The 17,061-nt window shown below is 42.5% G+C and overlaps 1 protein-coding gene across 1 annotated transcript in view; it reads left to right on the top strand.

Annotated features, from left to right (window-relative positions):
- LOC137412439 (transient receptor potential cation channel subfamily M member 1) overlaps positions 1–17,061 on the top strand; it is a 164,863-nt gene that overhangs the window by 54,886 nt on the left and 92,916 nt on the right. The window contains exons 11-12 of the mRNA XM_078772685.1: positions 3,267–3,425; positions 5,462–5,596. Of these exons, the coding sequence (XP_078628811.1) occupies positions 3,267–3,425; positions 5,462–5,596 (294 nt within the window). The remainder of the gene's footprint in view (positions 1–3,266; positions 3,426–5,461; positions 5,597–17,061) is intronic.

A 17,061-nucleotide genomic window follows, 5' to 3' on the forward strand; every position in this document is an offset into this window, starting at 1 on the left:
GCCTTCGTTGCTGCTCTACGTTCATTACCCATGTCTCGCTCCCATAAATCATAACACTTCTCACACATGCAGCATACACCTTTCCCTTCCGCTTCAACGACACTCCCCTCCTCGTCAGCACGCCACTCAGTTCCCGAAACTTCTTCCATGCACATCTCACTCTATCAACCGTTGCCGATTCTGATCCACCTTTTCCATTCAGCATGTCTCTTAGGTAGTAAAAAGGTTTTCACACCTTCCAGCTTCACACTGTCTTCAAGATCCAACTCAACATTTCCTCCATCTGGAGCTCCCTCTATGCACACCTTACACTTGAATGTAGCTGCCACACTGGTTAATGACCCTCTCAGACATACAGCAACTCCCACGGTAAACCCTCCTTTACGTTCTGAGCTAACACCTCCATCACAGCTACAAATAGTAGTGGACTTAGTACCGACCCCTGATGCACTCCCACCTTCACCTCAAACTCACCACTGTTCCCGTCCTTCGTCCTTACAGCTGTGCGTGATCTCTCGTACATTGCCATCACGACTCTGTTCAACCATTCCTCCACTTCTAACTTCCTCAATGCCCATGTCACTACTTCACGTGGAACTCTATGGAATGCTTTTTCCAGATCAACAAACCCAAGAAATAACTTCTTCCTCTTCTCCATGTACTTCTTCTGCAACTGTCTTACAATAAAAAGCACGTCTGTCGTTCCTCTTCCTGGTATAATAACTTTATCGCTCTATACGAGCCACAGTCCAGAGGGTCACCTTTCCCCTTGTATAGAGGGACGAGGGTACTCAGTTCCCAATCCACTGGAATGCGGCCTTCTTTCACTACCAGATTACAGATCTCTGTCATTCTCTTCACACCCTAACTTCCCGCTGCCTTCAACATATCTCCCACAACTCCCGCCGGCCCTTCCGCTTTTCTACTCTTCATACAACTTCATTGCTTTTTGACACGAAAATAAAAAAATTAACACACCATTATCAAATTTACAAAAACCACCCTTTACATTTTCATCTCCTGTGATGTACCTCCCTCTCTCTGTACACCACTGTTCAAATCCCTCCATCTTTGTTGTGCAAAGGTTTGCAAATCATTTTTTATTTGACAAAAAGAAAACTCCATACATAACCTTGCCATGACAAGAGCCTTAAAAACAATTACTATAATCGCATAAAATATCAGCATTTGTAAGGAGCTTCGCTTTGCTTGTCTTATAAATTGCCATTTTCCAATAGAGATCAGAAAATTGGCAAGAGCGGTTGCTGTGCTCCTTTTGCAACCAAGTGGCATTCCAAAAACATAAAAACGTGTGGAGCAAAAAAAACTTCATACTTTCAAATAGCTCTGATAAAAACTCAGAGAAAAGTGAGTCTTGCACAATCTACATATTCGTGCTGCCATTGTATTAGCTTTGTTAAAACAATGTAAGACATTGGAAGGCAACACCATATGGGCGAGTCTCCAGGCAATATCACCATTTATTTTTACAATTGGTGAAATGGACATCGCAGACCATTGTGGATGGGAGGGAGACCCAGAAAGCAGTTTCTCTTTCCATCGAGCCCCAAATGAAGCCGGCCGTAATGAGGAAAACCGGATTGAAATGCACCAACGACCGTCTCTTTTTATCCTTGCTGGAAAGTGCGGATGAATATAACAAAATAGATATTGTGGAGCTATCAGCTGGCGAGTTAGAGCTAGATCACCAATACAACAGTATAAATGCAGATATACAAGAGAACACAGTAGTGATCATAGAAAAATGTTTGACAGTAAAGGAAAAAATAGGGGCAACCCCGCCCTCCCCCATTCCGTATACCTCCTTAGACCCCGATTTTTCTAATGCCGTGAACAAACATTGGTACATCACAGGAGATGAAAGTTGTGATCAACTCTCATCAAAATTGTGTGTGTAGTTTCGGAGAAGAGAACAAATACCTATTTTAGGGTGTCAAACCCACCCACATTCCCTTAAACCCTGATTTTTTAACTCAACTGGACTATGTCCAGCTGAGTTTTTGTCGACACCCAGTGTCCGTCGTGCGTCTGTCGTCTGTCTGTCTGTCGTCTGTAAACAATTTGACGTCTACGCTCTAAAAGTCACAAATATTGATAAAATTTGATGAAACTTGTTATGCAGCATCTTTAAGACATAAACTAGTTTGGGATTGCATTTGGGCGTTGCACGCCCAAAAATGGTCGCGGCAGGGCGGCCATATTGAAAATCAATTTTTGTCAATCTGGTACTTCCGAATGTAGCTAGAAGGCTGAACCTTGGTGTGTCGACAGTATGTAACAAACCTCAACACAACACATGTCAACCATACATGTATATTGTTTGACCAAGTCTTTCTAAATAAATTCAAGTCTGAAATCTGAGAAAAGTAATTGTAGTTTTACTTTTCATGCCTCACTTAAAACTCAATTTTTTCTAGTTTCCTGTTTAAACATGAGATACACTTCAACGTTACTGTACCTCTTTAGCACATATAAACTATATAGTTTGTGGTTCTATTTTATGCATATTCTAACCATATTGATTTAGACCAGTTGAGTTCAGGTTCCCTGGAACCTCTAGTTTTTTTTTAATGCCGTACACAAACATTGACACATCACGGGTAATGAAGTTTGTGGTGAAGTTTCATTGAAATTGTGTGTGTAGTTTCAGGAAAGAAAGCAAATACCTATTTTGGGAGTCAAACCTGGACTCACTTTGACCCCCGGTAGACCCCCTTAGCTCCTAACCTTTTAATTCCGTGAACAAACTCGAGTCACAACACAACAAATATCATTTGCGCCAAGTTTCGTCACAATATCATCAGCGGTTTCGGAGAAGAAGTTAGAAGTTGCATGTGTTTCCGGACTGATGGATGGACGACGTGCCGTGGCATAAGCTCCCTGGAACTATGTTCCAAGGTGAGCTAAAAATGGTTAAAGCCGATCTCCTAATTATAATTAGGATTAAAGATGAAAAATAAGATCCCAAAGTAATGGAGTGCCATATTTTGAGGTAATTGAAAAATCCCATTGATTTACTGGTTTAGATTCTTGTTTGAATAAACTTTGAGAAGTTTTGAAAGCATAATTGCAAATGTTTTCTTTTTATTGATATTATTTTATCAAAATGTATCTCAAAGACCATTAGTTTTATTGAGAAGCAACAGTATATCAAAACGAATAATAACCTTTAAACTTTAACCTTTAACTTATTTGCATGAGCACGAGTGATGCTTGATACTTCTTGTCCTTGTTTCTCTTCAAAGCCAATTGCAAGTCTTGATGCAGTGAGAGATCAAAATGCCCAAGAAAAAGACCGATTAATTTCTAACAAGGCAAAAGGAGGGAGATTGAAAGGAAAAGGCAAAGAAAAGCAAAAGAAAGAGGAAGAAACGGACCCGAGAAAGATTGAGCTTTTAAATTGGGTAGGTTGACATCACAATGATAATGTATGCATAATGGCAAAGCAAATCAATATTATAAAGGAATATATTTTGAACATTTTTACTTTGTTTTGTTTCAAATTAAGTGTTTACTGAGCGAGACAATCTCAGCAACTCCTTCCCCAAAGCTTCTATAACACCTGGATTAAAGGACATACCCTTGTAGTCATCAAATAACTTCATACTTGGATGAGATGAGGGTGAAATGATGAATCATGATCAGTCAAATAACCACATGAGCATGACAAAATGATTTTATTGCTTATACTATGATCAAAAAACATATTTGGTGTGTTCTCTTCTACCCCAACTCCTATTAACTAGGAATGATGTAAAGTCCTTCATTGTTTTTTGTTTTTTTTTAGTATGAGAAGTGTATAATACCAGATGGGATGTGAAAGTTCCTCTCTTTAAATAGCATTAAGGCTTTTGAAGAACATTCAACTGCACCAACATATATATATATATATATATATATATATATATATATATATATATATATATATATACGTATACGTATATGTATATATATATATATATATATATATATAGTTGCGGATCCGGGGGTCGGCGCTCCCCTTACCAAGGGGAGGTTAGTCCCCTTATCTTTTAAGCGGGCCGTTCCCCCAGGCCTCTGGAAGTTACAACGCTCCTCCACGGTCTAGATTGGCCAGGGTGATTGGTCAAGATGGAGTCCCAAATACATGCGTGCCAATCCCTCCGCGAAGCAGGGAAATAACTCCCGCTCGAACCACGGACAGGTGGAAAATGCCGAGCGGTTTAGCAATCCGCGATTCGAGCCGTTAGCAAAAAGACTAACCCGATTCTGAGCGGTTCTAATCGTGCCACGTATATTCAATTGAGAAATCACTAAAGCGATCGGATGGAGAGGAAACCAAAAGGCAGGAAGAGCACAGGAATTTATTATACAATTTACAATGACCAAGAAGAAGAAGAACACACAGTGCAGCCTTATACAGTCTTAATTAACACGCCCAAGACAACACAAACAGACTTACACGAAAGGGGAATAGCAGGAAGGAAGGTCCAAGCAGATGGGCCAGCGTTGGCTCAGGCCCCAGTTCACGCTCCACTCTGGTCCACGCTCCACCTTGGTCCAGGCTCGGGTTCCACGCGAAACCCGGCAGGCAGCGCGGTTGGTATTGTCGGCGTGAGCGGACCTTACATGCCGGGGGGGGGGGGTTCATATATCGGGGAGGAATTGCGTCCGTGAATCGGAGGAATCGTGATGCGTGCCTCGTGACTCTCCACCCGCGTCTCTCGTCGTGGATGTGTCGTTCTCTCCAATGGTGCCACTCTCCCCGGCAGACCCTCAGACTCCGACTCCAACAGACTCTCTCCGGCCGACCGACTCAGTAGTCCCACGCGAGAGCTTATATTACACGCTCGCGTATCAAGCCGCATGCTTTTAGGACACACCCACCGGTGAGCTCGCCTCGGCCCTGGTTGGTCGCGAGGGCTCACCGACTCCACCCTTAACAGGGCTACGCCTCACTCTGATAACTCCTCCCCCTTTTTCTCCGCTCTGACCGCATGGTTAATGGCGTTTGAAGCGAGCGCTGAGGCGGCTGCGACTGGCAGAGGCGCGCAATACAATTTGGAGGGGGGCCAAGCCGCAAAATGAATGGGATTTGAAAAGGGGCCGATGTTGTTTGATTAATGCAACGCAGAGTCAAACTATTGGAAACAGAGCCTTACCTGAAACACATACTAATGAAATAACTGAAAGGTTCCTATGGTGTCCTACGTGTTGTAATATGGACTAACTAGGGTGCGACCTTTGACCTTTGAAAATGGGAATATTTACAAGGGATTATTATTTACAAGTGACGGTTCTGAAAACCGTAACAATATATATATATATATATATATATATATATATAAACAAACTATCCAGGATGTAACGTCTACATGTGGATGCAAGCTGCCATTGCTCACATATTTGCTTCTCCAACCGAGATCTCCTTCAATTGCATACTTTGCTTCATTGCATCCAGATAATTTCTCTTGACCAAGCAATGCAAGAGGCACTGGAGATGGACCACGTGGAGTTTGTGAAATTGCTCATTGACAATGGTGTGAGCATGCACAGGTTTCTCACATTACAGCGGCTGGAGAAGCTGTACAACACGGTGAGGAAATTGTTTATCCCACACAATGTCAAGTATTTCCTTCTGCCCCTTCCCCTTCTCTCACCCACTTGCTCTGTCACTCTGCATATGCGGAACAAATGCATCATCATAATCGCCCTACCACAACACCCTCCTGTTATGCCTTTTGCATTTGGAGCACTAATTGCCCATCACAGCACCTCACCTACCATGAAAAGTGACATGGTATTCAGCCAGTGTTTGAATCCTGCATTAAATGACAGTTCCTTTGTAGGTACAACAATGGATGAAATCAACAGAACTTTGATTGAGGAATGCTACCACCATGGGAAGCTCGGAGAAGTTGACATTTCGGGCGTTAACCCTTTATCAGAGCAAAAAATAAAGCGGATTAACACCCGGAACCTCAGCTTCTCCTTGCCTCCCACGGTGGTTAGCATACCCCACCCAACATCTTGTTGGTCTTATGCTAATCCAATGTCCTACTTGTCTGTCGACACAGATCATCACAGCCCTTCATCAGCAAAACGAGTACTTCACTCTTTTCTGGGTTGGCCTATTTGGTCTTCCCGTTTGAGTATATAACTTGCTATCCAGGGATCCTATGTTAAAATTCCATCTGCTGTCTGCGTTGATTTGCCCATTATTTTCCATGGTCATCCTAATTTATGTCAAGGTATACTAATGTCTCGTACTGTCTTTTCCTGCATATGAATTATATACAAACTCCTTCATGAGCCTAATATACTGAAGACAAAAAATAGGGTTTAGCTTAGCGTTTGCTGTTTTCTTCTTTTATCCGAGAAAACATTTTTCATCACATGTTATAACGTTCTAATCAGATTTCTATCATAGAGAGCTTCGTAAGCGAACCTCTAACCAATTGCATGTATATGTAAATCCATTCAAAATTTCACTTTCATTTCAAATTTCCCCCCAAAAAAAAAATAATTCCCCATTCCCTTGGGAACAAAATTTCATGTTGTCATTTGAAATGTCCCTTCCATGATCCGCCATCTTTTCCCTTCCATGATCCGCCATCTTGTCCCTTCCATGATCCGCCATCTTGCTCACGTGATCTTGCTTTGGTCTGGCACGACCGATAAATTATTTTCACCTGGTGATTAAAATCAATAAATTACAATACAGTACTGTACAGAACGGATTTTGATTTCGAAACCACTCATTTACGCCAGCTACACCGACTTCTTTTTTCTACCACCTACACCGGCTTCAGTTTTCCGCCAGCTACACCGACTTCAGTTTTCCGCCAGCTACACCGACTTCATTTAAGCCAGGTACACCGATTTCAGTACGTCCCTGCCAGTCGGACCTACGTACCTGGTCCATTCGACGAGAAGTCTACACTATATAATATAGTAGGTACATTACTATCGGATGCTGAGTAACGCGTCGCTGTGGCACCAATACCTGGTCGGCCAGCGATCTCGGCTGTCGGCACAGCCCTCTATTACTATCGCTGCAGAGATCGTATTTGTTTTTCTTAGATGAACCGGAAATACTTATGACGTAGTTCAGATTTTCCCCTTTGACCTCGCCTTCCAACCTTTATTTTCCGACTTCGAGAAGTAGGTGAATTTATTGCCACAAGTTTGGGTTGTCAAAACCATTCACTGAGTTTGACGAAGGTACGTTTATATCGTTTTGAAACCAATTTATTGTGTTAGCTTATATATTTATCCACATCTAGTTGTACACCGCTCCTTTCCTATGCCATCTCCAGGCATTGCAAATCGTCATTGCCGGGCACCAAAGGGGGCTCGGCAGTGACGCACGCTGAAAGAGAGTACTCAGTTTTCACTCTGGTTTCTTGTTTGTTTTCTTGTTGTACACCGCACCTTTCCTATGCCATCTCCAGGCATTGCAAATCGTCATTGCTGGGCACCGAAGGGGGCTCGGCAGTGACGCACGCTGAAAGAGAGTACTCAGTTTTCACTCTGGTTGTTTTCTTGTTTTCTTTCTTTCTTTCTTGGTTGTCCGGACGATATCTCAGCCATCCTTTGAGCTAGGAAGCTGAAATTTCGGCACAGTAGTGAGCAAGTCCTTTGTCAAATACGGTATTTTTTGTTTTTTGAATAATCAATTAATTGAGGAGTTATTTAATTATTAGCGTTTAATTAAGTACTTATTTAATTAATTAAATTTCATTTATCTTCTGACCATTATTAACTCAGGCACCTTTTGAGTTAGGAAGCTGATATTTGGACATGCCAATGACCAGGTGATTTGGCTGCAAAGGATATTTTTGATTTATTAATTAATCAATTAATCGATTAATTATTTAATTATTCGATTAATGACAAAAAAATTTTTTTTTTTTAAGTTATAGATTCTGATGAAATAGTGGTAGTTTATGTGTTCTCTGACCAAATTGATTAATAATTTAATTTTTTTTTGATTATTATTTATTTATTTTCATTATTAATCATTTATTTATTTTCTTTCTCATTTGGCCAATATCTCAGGCACCTTTTGAGCTGGGAAGCTAATATTTGGACATGAGTGACCAAGTGATGTGGCTATCAAGGATATTTTTGATTTATTGATTAATCATTTCATCTATTAAGTATTTATTGATTAATCGATTAATTTTTTATTGAGTAATCAATTAATTATTTAATTTTTTATAAATGACTTATTTAATTAAATTTCTAAAAGATACATCTTCGGATGAAGCACTACTGGTTTAGTTATGCGATTAGCCAATTGATTATGAAAATATTTTGTGATAATCTTTTATTGATTTTAATTATACAATTAATCAATCAATTAGTGTACACCTCTCCCTCCCAATGCAGCCTCAATGAGCTGCACTGCGGTATTGCCGGGCGCCGGAGGCGCCCCGGCAATGCCGCGCTGCAGCATATTTAATTATTTGGCATGGGGCGGTGTACTTTGAATGTATTTGTACTTGTTGTACACCGCTCCTTTCCTATGCCATCTCCAGGCATTGCAAATCGTCATTGCCGGGCACCAAAGGGGGCTCGGCAGTGACGCACGCTGAAAGAGAGTACTCAGTTTTCACTCTGGTTTCTTTCTTGTTTGTTTGTTTTCTTGGTTGTCCGGACGATATCTCAGCCATCCTTTGAGCTAGGAAGCTGAAATTTCGGCACAGTAGTGAGCAAGTCCTTTGTCAAATACGGTATTTTTTGTTTTTTGAATAATCAATTAATTGAGGAGTTATTTAATTATTAGCGTTTAATTAAGTACTTATTTAATTAATTAAATTTCATTTCTCTTCTGACCATTATTAACTCAGGCACCTTTTGAGTTAGGAAGCTGATATTTGGACATGCCAATGACCAGGTGATTTGGCTGCAAAGGATATTTTTGATTTATTAATTAATCAATTAATCGATTAATTATTTAATTATTCGATTAATGACAAAAAAAAATTTTTTTTTTAAGTTACAGATTCTGATGAAATAGTGGTAGTTTATGTGTTCTCTGACCAAATTGATTAATAATTTAATTTTTTTATGATTATTATTTATTTATTTTCATTATTAATCATTTATTTATTTTCTTTCTCATTTGGCCAATATCTCAGGCACCTTTTGAGCTGGGAAGCTAATATTTGGACATGAGTGACCAAGTGATGTGGCTATCAAGGATATTTTTGATTTATTGATTAATCATTTCATCTATTAATTATTTATTGATTAATCGATTAATTATTTATTGAGTAATCAATTAATTATTTAATTTTTTATAAATGACTTATTTAATTAAATTTCTAAAAGATACATCTTCGGATGAAGCACTAGTGGTTTAGTTATGCGATTAGCCAATTGATTATGAAAATATTTTGTGATAATCTTTTATTGATTTTAATTATACAATTAATCAATCAATTAGTGTACACGTCTCCCTCCCAATGCAGCCTCAATGAGCTGCACTGCGGTATTGCCGGGCGCCTGAGGCGCCCCGGCAATGCCGCGCTGCAGCATATTTAATTATTTGGCATGGGGCGGTGTACTTTGAATGTATTGTACACCGCTCCTTTCCTATGCCATCTCCAGGCATTGCAAATCGTCATTGCCGGGCACCAAAGGGGGCTCGGCAGTGACGCACGCTGAAAGAGAGTACTCAGTTTTCACTCTGGTTTCTTTCTTGTTTGTTTGTTTTCTTGGTTGTCCGGACGATATCTCAGCCATCCTTTGAGCTAGGAAGCTGAAATTTCGGCACAGTAGTGAGCAAGTCCTTTGTCAAATACGGTATTTTTTGTTTTTTGAATAATCAATTAATTGAGGAGTTATTTAATTATTAGCGTTTAATTAAGTACTTATTTAATTAATTAAATTTCATTTCTCTTCTGACCATTATTAACTCAGGCACCTTTTGAGTTAGGAAGCTGATATTTGGACATGCCAATGACCAGGTGATTTGGCTGCAAAGGATATTTTTGATTTATTAATTAATCAATTAATCGATTAATTATTTAATTATTCGATTAATGACAAAAAAAAATTTTTTTTTAAAGTTACAGATTCTGATGAAATAGTGGTAGTTTATGTGTTCTCTGACCAAATTGATTAATAATTTAATTTTTTTATGATTATTATTTATTTATTTTCATTATTAATCATTTATTTATTTTCTTTCTCATTTGGCCAATATCTCAGGCACCTTTTGAGCTGGGAAGCTAATATTTGGACATGAGTGACCAAGTGATGTGGCTATCAAGGATATTTTTGATTTATTGATTAATCATTTCATCTATTAATTATTTATTGATTAATCGATTAATTATTTATTGAGTAATCAATTAATTATTTAATTTTTTATAAATGACTTATTTAATTAAATTTCTAAAAGATACATCTTCGGATGAAGCACTAGTGGTTTAGTTATGCGATTAGCCAATTGATTATGAAAATATTTTGTGATAATCTTTTATTGATTTTAATTATACAATTAATCAATCAATTAGTGTACACCTCTCCCTCCCAATGCAGCCTCAATGAGCTGCACTGCGGTATTGCCGGGCGCCGGAGGCACCCCGGCAATGCCGCGCTGCAGCATATTTAATTATTTGGCATGGGGCGGTGTACTTTGAATGTATGTGTACTTGTTTTCTTTCTTGTTTGTTTGTTTTCTTTCTTGGTTGTCCGGACGATATCTCAGCCATCCTTTGAGCTAGGAAGCTGAAATTTCGGCACAATAGTGAGCAAGTCCTTTGTCAAATACGGTATTTTTTGTTTTTTGAATAATCAATTAATTGAGGAGTTATTTAATTATTAGCGTTTAATTAAGTACTTATTTAATTAATTAAATTTCATTTATCTTCTGACCATTATTAACTCAGGCACCGTTTGAGTTAGGAAGCTGATATTTGGACATGCCAATGACCAGGTGATTTGGCTGCAAAGGATATTTTTGATTTATTAATTAATCAATTAATCGATTAATTATTTAATTATTCGATTAATGACAAAAAAATTTTTTTTTTTTAAGTTACAGATTCTGATGAAATAGTGGTAGTTTATGTGTTCTCTGACCAAATTGATTAATAATTTAATTTTTTTATGATTATTATTTATTTATTTTCATTATTAATCATTTATTTATTTTCTTTCTCATTTGGCCAATATCTCAGGCACCTTTTGAGCTGGGAAGCTAATATTTGGACATGAGTGACCAAGTGATGTGGCTATCAAGGATATTTTTGATTTATTGATTAATCATTTCATCTATTAAGTATTTATTGATTAATCGATTAATTATTTATTGAGTAATCAATTAATTATTTAATTTTTTATAAATGACTTATTTAATTAAATTTCTAAAAGATACATCTTCGGATGAAGCACTACTGGTTTAGTTATGCGATTAGCCAATTGATTATGAAAATATTTTGTGATAATCTTTTATTGATTTTAATTATACAATTAATCAATCAATTAGTGTACACCTCTCCCTCCCAATGCAGCCTCAATGAGCTGCACTGCGGTATTGCCGGGCGCCGGAGGCGCCCCGGCAATGCCGCGCTGCAGCATATTTAATTATTTGGCATGGGGCGGTGTACTTTGAATGTATGTGTACTTGTTTTAATATTTAGTTAATTTGAGCACCGAAACCTTGTTTTTGACGATAATAATAAAACGTGTCGTGGATGGAAATTCCAAAATATGTCGTCGCGGTGCATCGTGCGCTCACAGCTCATGCATCTCATGCATGTCATGACATGCATGCAATCACACGTTTGTGTTGTTAATTGGCCCTCACTCTCCTCCCCCCACCCACCCACCCCTCACTCCCCAAAGTCACTTCCCCCCCCCCACCCACCCACCCCTCACTCACTCCCCTCCCCCCCACCCCTCACCCCCCCCCACCCACCCACCCATTCCTCCCACCTCCCCCTCCCCACTGCTAACCCCCATCCCCCCACTGCTTACCTCCCCTCCCTCCCACCATTCTCCTCCCCCTCACTGCTTATCACCCCCTTCCTCCCACCCTCCCCTCACTGCCTGCCACCCCTTCCTCCCCCCTCCCCCCACTGACTACCACCCCTTCCTCCCCCCCCCACCCCACTGCCTAGCCACTCCTCACTCCTCCCCCCCCACCCCACTGCCTAACCACCCCTCACTCCCTCCCCCCCACTGCCCAGCCACTCCTCACTCCCTCCACCCACCCCACTGCCTAACCACTCCTCACTCCCTCCTCCCCACTGCCTAACCACGCCTCACTCCCCTCCCCCACTGCCTAACCACTCCTCACTCCTCCCACAATTGTTTGTTAATTGAAGGCAAGTTTATATCGTTATGAAACCAATTTAATGTATTAGTTAATATTGTTGCGGATCTGCCACCGGCCTGCTCCCCTTACCAAGGGGGGATTAGTCCCCTTGTCTTTGACTGGCCTGGCGGGACCCGGGACTTATGACGTCCCTCCCGGACAGCGCGAAATAGGGTATTAGGACGAGAATTCGCTATTACCTAATTACTCGCGCTGCCTTGAAACGAGGAAATAAGCCCCGCAAGAACCACGCGTGTTGAAACGCCGAGCGGTGCATACACGCGATCCGTGCCGTTTAGATGGTGAAACCGGTTCTAGCGGTCTTATTCGTGCCATGCTTAGTCAATGGATAAATCACAAAAGCGGTCAAATTGGAAAAAGGAATAACAGGTTTATTTACACTATACAATGGTTCAAGAAAAAGTGGACACAGTGCAGCCTTAAAACAGTCTTACTTCATACCCAGGACAAATGGGCCCGTCTCACACACACACACACACACACACACACACACACACACACACACACACACACACACACACACTCACTCACACGGGGCTTGCAGCTGCAGGATGATGGTCCGCGCGTCCAGGGATGGCTCTCGTGCAGCTCCCTCCGGTCTCCGGCTCGTCCCGTGCAGATGGTAAGAGGAGAAGGCAGGAGCTCTCCGCATGTCGTCTTGTACGCACAGGGTTATTACGGGGCGAACGGTAGGGTGTGGGCTCTGGCGGTTAATCACTGGCGGCTATGACCGAGTTTTACTCGCGTGGCTGAAGTAGGCGCTATTCGCCCCCGGCGCATCTGGCTGCAGCCGTGTACTCGTACCGCCAATGCCTCTTCTTCCTCCCCTCTGGCGCGTACGTTATACTGCGAGGTACAGTTCAAAGCCTCAAAGCGAGTGATGCGAGTCAGGTTCTCCTGCTGACAAGTCCTCTCTGTAACAAGTCCTTTCTCTCCTCTGCGAGTCCTTCCAAGTGCTCACAATGCGCTCGCCCCCTCAAGTCCTTTCTCTGTGAGTCCTCTCACGCCAGTCCTGTTCAAGGGCTTTGTGCAGTGACTTATATAGGCGCGCCCCGCGAACCTTCTCGAATGTACCAGACGTGCCTCTCCACGCCCTCTCATGCCATGCCGTTAGAGCCCTGATTGGCTGGTGGCTCTTACCGTCATCGCCTCTGACGCTCCGATATCACCGCCGCCCCCACCCCGACCCCACGCTCCTCCTTCTCAGGCCTACCTCGTGTTACTCGACTAGTGAGCGAGCAAAGGGCAGCAAACTGCGGTCTTATTCGGCGAGATCACGGCGAGGTCACGTCTTTTCGAAGCTGCTCCAAGGGCTCACGCTTTCGAAGCTAAGTGATATTTCTCAATTGTGTTTTTGTCGAGACTGTATCTATCTTTCGGTGTATGTACCTATAGCGTATCTTTTTGAAAATTTTCGGTGCTAATTTTTCGTACATGTATACACAATCGTCGGTTAATGGTATCGAGTATTCTGCGGCCTAGTACTCGTAGGCTTAGACTACCGTACCGTCTCCGACCTTGTGGTTTGTTTTTCTCTCAGCGATTCGTCGAATGCGCTGAAATTATTTTCGTTCTCTGTTTCGTACCAGTCCTTCACCCCGTACCTCCTTGTTTAATATCTGTACTCACAAAAAAACAAAAAAAAAAACCCCAAAAAAAATATTTCCTTCCCAGGTCTTATTCGTTTATTTGTTGTTCTTTTTGTTCGTTCATTCTTCGTTCGCGATCACGCGGTTAGAAATGTATAATCTCTCCCCTGAACAACTATTTTCTCTCATATATTATAACACCCTTTTCTTCTTCTCCTACAAAAGGATGCTTTCGTCTTGCTCACCAAATCTATTCATTCCAAAAAATATATATAATACCATCTCTTACAGTTCCTCCTTTCTACATTCCCTAAACTATCCAGAACTCCATCCCTCCTCCAGTGTCCTCAAACGTATTTTTGACTCGAAGGTCTCAAACTCATTTTGCAAAAAATGTTCGTTTCCCATGAATCGTACACTTTTCCAAATCCAATCTTACCCCTCCCCTCCAAATCCTCCCCATCACCCATCCCTTTCAAATCTCCCCCCTTGCCCCTTCCCTCCCCTCCCTCCTAAACTCCTCCCACACCCCTCCCCTCCGAGACTCTCCCTCGCTCCTCCCCTCCTAGACTCCCCTCTCACCCCTCCTCCTCAAAGCAGCCTCCCTGCTTCTTCCTCCTTCCAACTTTCACCTTCATCTCCCCAAACCTTCTGCCTTGCTCTGCCCCCTCCTCAAATAACACCTCACTGTGCCTCACCCAATCTCCATCAAACCTTTTGTCCGCCCCATTCTTCCCTTTCTCCAAGCTATTCTGAAATCTCTGACACACCTTCAACAGCTCTCCCTACCTCTTCCTCCTCTTCCACATCTTACCCTACCCCTCCCCCCCCTGTTCTGGACGCGATGCTCCCCCTTCCTCTTCATTAACGGTATGGACCTCAAACATCCGGAGCCTTCGCTCAAACTTGACTGACCTCTCCATACAGGTTGCTTCTGACAAACCAGATGTGATCTGCTTAACAGAAACTTTCCTCCTTCATGATGTCTCTGATGCCTTGGTATCTCTCCCAGGTTACTCCCTCCTCCGGTATGATAGACCTGAGCCTCGTCCTGGAGGTGGGGTTGCTATCTTTATAAAAAACTCTCTTCCTCACTCGTCCTCCACTGCCCTCTCTCCACCTCACCCCCAGGAATACCTTTGGCTACGGCTTCCCCTTCGCTCCCACCTTTTGTTCATATGTGTGTTGTACCGTCCACCAATCAGCGATGACTCCATCTACATCTCACTGTCTGATAATATGGACCAACTTCTATCTACCCATCCCAACTCTCTCTTCCTCATATGTGGTGATTTCAATTGTCACCATGCCAGTTGGCTGGGTGTGGGTACCTCTCTCACCAGCCATGGCTCTTCAGCAAAGGACTTCTGCGACTCACTGGGACTGACACAATCTGTCAATTTCCCGACCCGGATCTCAGTCAACGGAGCATCTTCTCTTCTGGATTTGGTTATGACAAACTTCCCTGAAAATGTCTGCTGCTCTTCTTCTGCTCCAATCGGCTCATCTGATCATGTGCTTGTCAAAGTGGACATCTCTCTGACCATTCTCAGAGAGCCTCCTCAGCGTCGACGAGTCTGGCATTTCACTCAGGCCAACTGGCACGGTCTTCAAGCAGCCATCAATCATCTGGACTGGTCTCCCATCTCTACCGCCTCTGACATCAACTCATCCTGGGAATTCTTTCAAAGTAAATTGCTCTCTCTCATGCACAGATTTATACCATCTCGTCTTCAGTTGTCATACCCTTCCTCCCGTCCATGGTACACGGAATCTTGTGGTGAGGCTGTTGCCCTGAAACAACTTGCTTTCGTCTCCTGGAAAGCAAATCCAACGGAAGGAAATCTCATTTCCTTTCACAAAGCCCAAAACAAGTGTGTGTCCACCCTCAGGAGAGCCAGGAAACAATATCTCACCATTCTCAAGACCGAACTCTCTTATCTGTCTCCCTCTTCCAAATCCTGGTGGCATCTGGTCAAATCTGTTTCTGGTGTTTGTTCCCCCTCCATCCCCTCCCTCACCTCAAACGGCTTAACGGCTGACTCCGCACGTGAAAAAGCTGAATGCCTCAACTCTGTGTTTGCCTCTAAATCTTGTGTCCCAAACCCATCCCTCTCTGTACCCACCGTACCCAGTCGTACCCAGCTGCTCCTGGACTCTGTGTCCTTTCCTCCTGACAAGGTGGAAAAGTTTCTGTCAACCCTCGACTCTGATTCTGCAACTGGTCCTGACGGCATCAGCCCACGGGTCCTAAAATCATGTTCTTCTGCTCTTTCACTCCCTCTTTCTGTTCTCTTCACCCTCTCTTTTGCTCAAGGTCATCTGCCATCTGCTTGGAAATCAGCCAACATCACCGCTTTGCACAAAAAAGGTGCAAAAACAGATCCCAGCAACTACAGACCAATCAGCCTTCTCCCAATTATCAGCAAAGTCATGGAATCCATCATTGCTTCAGATATTAAATCTTTCCTCTTCTCCAATGGCTTGATCTCTGATCATCAATTTGGTTTCAGACCTGGTCACTCTACTCTGGACATGCTGCTTCTGCTTTCTCAACAATGGATGGAGGTCCTCAACGCCAAACAGGAAATTAGAGCTGTCTCCCTTGACATTTCACGTGCCTTCGATACGGTCTGGCACCCTGCTCTGCTCTCCAAACTCTCCTCCTTTGGTATCCATGGAAATCTCCACGCATGGCTGGCGGACTTCCTCTCTGGTCGTAGTCAACGTGTGGCCCTGAATGGGTTTCTCTCATCTCCTCTTCCTGTTCAGGCTGGAGTTCCCCAAGGTAGTGTTCTGGGCCCTGTGCTTTTTCTGGTCTTCATCAATGATCTCTCTGACTCTCTTGAAAATCCTCTCTATCTCTTTGCTGACGACTCTACTCTCTGTCGCTCCATTCCTCATCCCTCAGATCGGCAGTCTGCAGCCTCCTCACTCTCTGCAGACCTGGACAAAATCACAGACTGGTCAAACAAGTGGAACATGTCTTTCAATCCTGACAAATCTCACACTCTTACAATGTCTCTCCGAAAGGACCGACTGGACAACCCTCCCATCTACTTTCTCAACAATCCTCTCCAAGAAGTTCTGTCGCTCAAGCTTTTGGGTCTCACTATC

Source organism: Myxine glutinosa, chromosome 2 (genome assembly GCF_964187855.1).
Source record: "Myxine glutinosa chromosome 2, kmMyxGlut1.1, whole genome shotgun sequence".
Classification (NCBI taxonomy): Eukaryota; Metazoa; Chordata; class Myxini; order Myxiniformes; family Myxinidae; genus Myxine; species Myxine glutinosa.